The 9029-nt window shown below is 39.6% G+C and overlaps 1 protein-coding gene across 1 annotated transcript; it reads right to left on the reverse strand.

Annotated features, from left to right (window-relative positions):
- Positions 1 to 5798: 5798 nt before the first annotated feature.
- Positions 5799 to 8126, reverse strand: LOC124141937. The gene is made up of 4 exons (XM_046510132.2): positions 8013 to 8126; positions 7106 to 7240; positions 6415 to 6529; positions 5799 to 5899 (listed from the first exon to the last, which is right to left on the reverse strand). Exons 1-4 carry the CDS (start codon positions 8053 to 8055, stop codon positions 5890 to 5892), a joined length of 303 nt encoding a protein of 100 aa, XP_046366088.1. The 5' UTR covers positions 8056 to 8126; the 3' UTR covers positions 5799 to 5889.
- Positions 8127 to 9029: the final 903 nt, after the last annotated feature.

The following is a 9029-nucleotide window of genomic DNA, read 5'->3' on the forward strand; positions in this document are numbered from 1 at the left end:
AGACATTTGCTTTCATTTTTGACAAAATGCCCCGAACTAAAACGTTTAGATGATCAAGAATGAAGTGTTTCATCAATACAGTTCTCTATATCGTGTGTTCTCATTTGTCATCTAACTTTCAAAGTGGCTATAAATCATTTTCATATGCGAAGGCTGGTCAAAAAGTTCTAAACCTGACACAGTTTTAACTGTGGGCCATAAGAAAGTGAACTAGTCAATGTAGTACATTGTATGAGTTGTTCATTGCAAGTGGATATGGTCTGTTGAGGCCATTTGTATAAAAGTGACAGCCAATTGAACGTGATATAGGTCCAAATAGACACAGAAATGGAAAAGAACAAGAACGAGCAGTCATCAAGGTTTTGATTTAGATAACAGTACTCTTCAAAATATTCATGACCGCACATCACAAGCGTATGGGATGAGTGCCCTCGCTATTACACTGTTAAACGTTGGGTAGCTATGTTTTAGGCTGGGAGAAGAAGCCTTGATGATGACCCAAGATCTGGACGTCCCTCAATTTCCATCAATGATGATTCAATCAAGGAGAGAGACAAACTTATACTGTCAGATAGACGTATTACCTTTGCTGAACTTGAGGAAAACACAGGTCTAAGCGATGGATCCATTGGACCTATTATTTATGAACATTTACAGATGAATAAGATATCTGCTCTTTGGGTGCCAAAGTTTATAAATTCTAAAGAAACTGACATTACCAGAAAATATTTAGAGCTAATTGAAAAGGAATTCGTCAAATTCCAAAAGATATTAGTAACGGGTGATGACACATGGGTCTACCACTATGATCCCGAGTCAAAACGTCAATCCATGGAATGGCACTACTCCACTTCTCCGGCACCAAAGAAATTGAAGTCTTCAAGATCAGTTAAGAAAGGTATGGGCAATGTATTCTGCGATGCAAAGGGTGTGATCCTTGTTTGATTACTAAGAAGGTCAAAAGAAGATTACCGGTGTCCAATATGCTGAAATGCGTCATTGCCTGAGAGATTCTATCAAAGAAAAGCGGCGAGAAATGCTGACTGCTGGAGTTCTACTACTTCTTGAGAATGCCTCTTCTCACACCTCTCGACATTGAGACAATGCGGGTTCAAAGAGCTTCCTCACCCGCCATACTCGCCAGATCTTGCACCAAGTGATTTCTACCTGTTTCCTTAACTGAAACAACACCTTTGTGGAAAGCGCTATGACGACAACGAAGACCAGCTGTGAATGTGTTTTTTAGGGTGGCTTCAGAAGACTCCTTCCTGACATATGGTATGTAAGGTGTATGTTATAAAAAAAGCACTTTCATAATTGTTGGCTTTGTTTGTCAGGTTTCACACTTTTTGACCAGCCCCGTATATTAGAATCATGTTTAACATATCTAATGAATTAATTATTATAATAATCTTCATAAGTGACCTTTTCGTATTAATCCTGTTTGGATGTTATGTCATGTGTTGACATTTGTGATACATTTGGTCCAGAATTGTCGCAGTTGATCACACACTTTATTCTCTATTCTATTTAGAGGCAATCTGACGCGTGGGATTTCCAGAAACACTTAGGTCCCAGAAACATCTACGTGTCATAAGAGGTGATTAAATGGATCGGGAGGTCAGGCTCGGTGACTTGGCTGATTGCATGTCATCGTTTCCCAATATTCCGTGGATCGATTTTTGTGATGTCAATCACCATTGTCTGGTCCGGAATCGATTATTTACATCCGATCGTGATATATAATACTGGAATATTGCTGGGTGCCCCTTTATGCAATAATACCGTCAATTATTCATCGTGAATTTATACACTAGTATGGAGTAAAAATATTATTTCTTTCGTTTGAAGGATGAATTAGAAGGAAATTACTTTCTCCTAGTGGTGTGTGGCGTTGATGTACATGTAAGTGAGTAATCCGCCCCGCTATGTGGCGTTAAACTGGGGTACTTAAGGGGTGTCAAGATTTAAATTGTTCATTCTCGCTCAAAGTGCAAGCATGGTCATCAGATTATTTTAGTCATGAATACCGACGCTAAACTTGATGCTATTCTTCAACAATTAGATAATAACAAAGCACAGTTTGAATTGTCTCTTAATGACCGCAGCAGGGCGTTGAGGGAAGAATTCAGTCAGACCGCTAAAGAGTTAAGAAACTGCTAGCTGGATAAGAATATTCGTCAGAAACGCTCACGCCAAGCGCCGTATCTAAGTAGGTCATCGGGGCGATCAGCAACCTTTACCCGCCCGTGCAAGGTGCTTTCTTCCTGCCTCTTCTGTGCAAAATATTCAACCAATCACAAACCAGTCTTTTCGTGCCAAAGGTCAGAAGACAGGAGCATGCTTCACGTGCGGTGATTTCAGTCACTTCAGAAGAGACTGTCCCCAAAACAATGTGTCAGCCCAGAGAATGTACAGTTTTGCAGCTGGAGGCTCATCCCAATGGAATCAAGACCTGTCAGTTGAGTATTTCAGTCATGATGGCGTTGTTGATGATTTGCATTTTTCTAAAAAATCTTACAGAGGACTGTTATGAGTATGAACAAGGTATTACCTATTTCGCACCTGCATTGTGCTTTTTATCTTTTATCTATTGTCCAAAGGAGCGATACAGTGTCACCAGTCATTTCAGCCTTCTATAGCTTAAGACACGCACATTGTAGTGAGGGGCTTGAGAGTCCTACTGAAAATAGTCTTGTGAAAAATGTGTTGGAAGCAGCTAAACGTGAATTTCGCTAAGAGGTGTACGATTCAAGAATTGTAAATGGATCTTTGTCTGATTTGAGAATATTAGCGATGTGCTTATGCTGGATTCTTAAAATCTTCTGAACTGATTAATATTTCTCGTTCGGATATAATATTTTATGAATCTCACATGATAGTTTTTATTGAAAAGTCTAAAACAGATGTATATAGAGACGGATTCTGGATTGTTATCAGTAGAACTCAATCGAAATTGCGTCCAGTTGAATGTTTGGAGCGATATCTAAAACTTGCATGTATTCCGGCTGATTCTGATCAGTATGTTTTCAGAAACCTCAGCAAATGTGCGTCTGGTTATGTGTTAAGAAAAGGCAACAATCCTATGTCTTACACTAGACTGAGGGAACTTTTCTTAGATGCATTGTCTCCCTTTGTAACGAACATTAAAAGTTATGGTCAGCACAGTCTACGTAGTGGTGGTGCTACAGCAGCAGCGAACAGCGGAATACCAGACCGTATGTTTAAAAGACATGGAAGATGGAAGTGTGAGAATGCGAAGGACGGATATATTAGGGATAGTATTAATAATAGAATGAAAGTTTCCCTTTCTCATGGTCTTTGACTTTCTTTGTAGCTCTCGGCCGTGCAACGCACAGCGTGTCCCATTGTTAAGTGTGTTGTTGTCATGTTGCGTAACTGTTGGGCATAGGATAAATATTATTTCTTTGGTTTGAAGGATGAATTAGAAGGAAATTACTTTCTCCTAGTGGTGTGTAGCGTTGATGTGAGTAGTCCGCCCCAGGTAGGTGGCGTTAAACTGGGGTTCTTAAGTGGTGTGAAGATTTAAATTGTTCATTCTCGCAAGCACGGTTTTCAGATTATTTTATTTCTTTATTTGAAAAGTATTGCATTTTCAATGTTTTAATCTGTTGTCTGTATGTTTCAGATTTCTGACAGTGGGGACAGATTCAAATTTGTTATATTTTCGGGCGTATTGTTGTCGCCAGGCTGCAGAGCCATTATAATACAATGTAAGCTGATGTATGTGTAGTCGTACAATGTGATGTTCCTCTGTGCTGAAGAACCATTTTAATACTAATATAAGATGCTGTATGTGCAGTCGTACGGTGTGATGTTGCTCTGGACTGAAGAGCCATTATAATACTGATGTAAGCTGCTGTATGTGCAGTCGTACGGTGTGATGTTGCTCTGGACTGAAGATCAGTTATAATACTAATGTAAGCTGCTGTATGTGCAGTCGTATGCTTCACGTGCGGTGACTTCAGTCCAAAAAAAAAGACTGTCCCCAAAACAACGTGTCAGCCCAGATAATGTCCAGTTTTGCAGCCGGAGGCTCATCCCAAGGGAATCAAAGTTCGCAAGACCTGTCAGTTCTTTACGGGACGAGGCACACGCGTCGGGGGCAGCTTTTAAGCAGGATCTACTCGGACCAGGTTTCGTTCCTAAAGTAGTAAAGTCCCTCTGGTTGCCGCCTCAGTCAATTGAGTGGTTAGGTTTCAGGTTTGATACAACATCTATGATCATGAGTGTTCCTGACAGAAAAAGGGATAAGGTATTGAAGTGCATTACAATGTTCCTACAATCTAAACATGAAATACATAGCTTCTGTCGTTGGTCCGATAATATTTATGAAAATTGTGATGAGTCCAATCTCTCAGCTGATGACAAGATCTCTGAGTATTGACTTTGTTGCATCCCCATCATGGCATAGTTATGTTGTGTTGTCAGATTCAAGTATCAAACAGTTGCAGTTTTGGTCATGTAGCTTACATAAGTATTGTTCCAGATATCTAGCTCAGACAACAGTTACAAGGGAACTAGTATATCCAGATGCCACTGATGGTGGTTACGGTGGCTACTGTGTGGAACTGGATAATGTCACTTCTCATTGGCAGTGGTCAAGGAACGAGGCAATGCTTAACTCGACGTGGAGGGAGCTGAAAGCTGTGCATATAGTGTTACAGAGTTTTGTGTCTAGTCTATCCCACCAGAGTATCTCGGCCGTGCAATGCACAGCGTGTCCCATTATTAAGTGTGTTGTAATGTAGCGTAACTGTTGGGCATAGGAGAATGTCCCGATGAACCTATGCTGGTAGTGTGAGTCGACTAAATGATTAGTGTGATCAGACTCAATATTTCTTAAAGCATGGAACGTTGATTATGATATAACTAACTGCTTTGTCCTGTCCAAACTCGATAATTTGTTGTTGAAATATTGCACAGTATGGAATGAAACAAAGACACACAAAACCACAGTCCAATACGTCTGTTTGGGTATACAACTTTAGGTTCATTTACTATTTTAAATTGGTGAGTGAGTTAAATCATTATTGTTTCAGTCATATAGAGACCCCAATTTTGAGACATGAACGAAGTCATAAAACTAGAGTAACAATGTTTTACTCATGAGGGCGATCCCACTCAAAAGTTTGAAATACGAAACAGTATTCTTCAAATTAGAATGAGAAAGCAAAAATGAGCTTTCATGTTTTTCATTTTTCAAGCCAAACGTTGTAAAGCTGGAATGCCAGAGCATTTTCAACTTTTAGAACAGAGTAGGAAAACGGGACTAGAGATGCAATGCCTTGCTAAAGGTTTTATGGTAGACAAATGAAGGACATTTCCAAATCATCAGTGACAAAACTGACGTCAGATGCAATTACATATTTTGATCCGCACCATGTCATTCCGTATTTCTTTTCAGGTAACAATTGACTTGGCTTTGCATGTGTTTGCAATACATGCCACCGGTGTGGCAGGATACACTCACCTTTTCCTGAACACCCGGTATCACCATTTGATAGTGATTCATAAACACATCTTCATGACTCAACATATCTAATCCATGTCAATGTTTGACAATTAATTTTTACATTCAAACAACTCTGCTTTTAGCAGAGATTTCTTGTGTTTATGGAAAGGGTTTTGTCGCTTTTATATTCAAGATGTCCATCTGTTAGATATTAGAATGGAAACATTACATGAATTGTGTGAACCACTGTATCATAGCAGTTAATAGACTCCGTAAAACTGGACATATCTCTAAAACATGGGTAGAATAAAGAAGACAAGGAGACTTGTTGTATATTTTATTACACATCAGAACACATAAGTACAAAATGGTGCGAAAACTATAAATAGTCAATTGATCCTCTGCGTCAAAGTTTATTTGCCACTGAAATAAGGAAAGCATAGAGTTAATATCGGCATAATATTCTAGATTATACAACATGTTTCATCCAAAGATAGGGGCACGGGTGGCCCAGTCGACTAAGGCGCCGCGATTCGCTGTGCGAGTTGCGTACCTTGGGAACGCCACAAACCTATGATTGTGGGTTCGTATCCCGGTTCGCCCCGATTATGTTTCTAGGTTTGTCAGCACCGTGCTCGTGGGTTTCACCGAAGTGGTAAACGTCTGAGACCTGCATCACTCGGGCTTTCCACCCACATTAAGCTGACACGCCGCGATATAACTGGAATACTGTTAAAAGCGGCGTTAAACCCAACTCACTCACTCACTCATCCAAAGATATATGAATGGTATGACTTCTAACAGATGTATAACGTTGTTGAGCACCATTTAAGGTCACAATTTAATATTACTTGGCACCTCCTTTTCTCCATGCTTTGCAATATTTACAACACCTTACTGGTTATTTCTCAAAAGGTAGAATCTTCCTGGTTACTTACATGCCAGGTCCAAATCCACCTCGTCCACAGAGACAGTGCCCATCGTAGCAGTGGTGAGAAGCACGGCTGTCTCTACATTTGCAGCTGTCGCAGTCGGCACGGGCGCTGCATGTGGCTAAAAAGGGGAAATCGTACTTTCATCTCATGATAAAATGTAAGTTATACTATAAAAGAAAATACGGAATAACAATAGTTCAACACAGAAATCAGAATACTCAGTTTTATGTTATATTCATTCTACATGCTTTCTGAGGTGAGGTGAGGTGAAATGAGTTTTAACGTAGCGTTCAACATTATTGCACTTATCTGGCGACGTGCATGCACAGACACAGTATACTGAGCCGGAGACCACCAGTCCTTGTTTTAGCCTCTAAATGCCGAGTGTCAGGCAGGGTAACAACAACGTGTTTAACGTCTTTTGGTATGATGCGGTCGGGGATTGAACCCCCGACCTTTCGGTCTCTGGGCAAACGCCCTAATACTAGACCAAGAAGGTGGTGCTTCCTTTCTCCTATATTTGATCACATACTTAATAGTTATTGAGAGCTGTGCATATGCTTCAAAACTGTTTCTCATGTGAACATACACTTGGCATTTCGGGGGAAATTGAGACGAGAATCATGATTAGTTTCTTAAGCAGCTATGAGAAAAAATGCCACTTATCGTAAACACTGTCTAAACGTTATCATACCTTGAGCGCAGGAACCAGATGTGGCGGAAGTCAGGCAGGTACATTCTCCATGAGAGCAGCCCAGCTTTGAGGAACTATCGCAGGTCACGTGATCACAGTCTTTCTCATCCCTGCAGGTCTCGCTGTAGATAACAGCTGAAAGGGAAAACAGTGCACATCGAAAACGTCTCACAATGTTTCGTTGTTTGGAACCTTATGATTCAATTAAATTTCAAATTAAGTTACATTTGAACTAGGCGATACTATGTATACTGTCTATGTAGGACTTGGCGTAGATCACGTCTAACCCCTAAAAAGGCAACATGTTATGTCAGATGCTGATACGTATTTTTCCTATTTTATTAATGGTGGAGAAGCTCTCGGTTCGAGAATAACCACCAACACTCTTATTTCCCCTATATCAGTTTATAATTAAAGCGACAAAACCCATTCCATACTCATAGGAAATCTCTCAAAAGCAGAGTCGATTGTACGATTACGACTACATCATGAGCATAGTTATGATACCAGGGCCTACTTGCACAAAGCGATCTTAGCGCTACGACAATTGTAAGCCTTTGTTAAAGTATGGGAGTTACGATCATCTTAGCGCTAAGATCGCTTTGTGCAAGTGGGTCCAAATCTTTTCAACTATATTTTATGTATTCTCTATTCACCCCCTACAACAAACCACAATACTTACCAACCTAAAATGCAAATTATTCTCTCATGAACAATGGGGTGAATACAAACGGAATTTCACTCCACATACAATGTATGCAATAATGTCACCAAATCCTACCCCTTTGTATCTTTGCTCTTTAAATGATGTTTATTTTAAAAGAAAATGCAATTTGAGCAATATCTCTGTATTAACAATCGCCTGTGTAAGGTTAATTCATGAGAGTTCACTTTCATCTGTACTCACCAATGACGGCACAGAAAACGGCGAGAAAGAGGGAAACCTGCATGGCTGAGAGTTCAGGGTGTACTGTTTGTACTGTTTTGAAGCATGGTATCACGTCTATCTTATATACTCTGTTTCCAACTCTTATCAGCACTGATCCAACTCTGTAATCACGATTCTGTTGTGATTGGAACACCTGAAGTCATGGAATTGGGTCACTTGGGTCAGTTTTGTCACGATGTTGACCAAGAGAAACAGTGAACTCTGAAAACATGAAGCTTTATCTTTGTAATTTACAAATAAATATCCACCACGTGTCTACCATAAAACGCTTTTGAAAGCTTTGCAGAGGCCTTGAATGTAACCCTGATCAATAAAAAATAGCAAGTGTAATATTATTATGACGCTTTTGAAATCTTCATAGAAAGAGCACGCTGGATTGTATTTCAAAAGTTGTGAAATGTACAGGCCTAGAGTTGATGGAATATTGCTCGAAAGGGAAACTTAACTATTGGATCTTTATTTTCATACAGTCTTGTGGGTATTTTTGTCACTTTTAATCTTTAAACATATATATGAAGCAAAATGAGGTTGTTCCACTGGTGCCCTTTATTTCTAGTTGAGGTGGGTAAATCAGTGGAATGGATTGGGCTGTTTGACCGTTATTGAATGGTATCAGATGTTCGATATAACTGAAGTGTTAGTTAAACTTCTTGGTTCAATTCCTACGTTTGATTTTGCTAATCTGTTTAAGTGATCATTTCATATAATTAATCCTATTTGAATATTATGTCATGTGTTGAGATTTGTGATACATTTGGTCCAGAAATGTCACAATTGATGACACACATTATTCACCAATCAATATCCGAACGTCATATATATAACTGCACTATTGTTGGGTGTGCCGTTATACAACAAGCAAACATAATAGCGACAATTGTACATCGTGAATTTATACACTTGTATGGAGTAGAATATGTCCCGATCAAGCTATGCAGGTTGTGTGAGTCGACTAAATAAATCGGTGGTCAGACT

Source organism: Haliotis rufescens, unplaced genomic scaffold (assembly GCF_023055435.1).
Source record: "Haliotis rufescens isolate VD_foot unplaced genomic scaffold, xgHalRufe1.0.p SCAF_3, whole genome shotgun sequence".
In the NCBI taxonomy this organism is placed as follows: domain Eukaryota; kingdom Metazoa; phylum Mollusca; class Gastropoda; order Lepetellida; family Haliotidae; genus Haliotis; species Haliotis rufescens.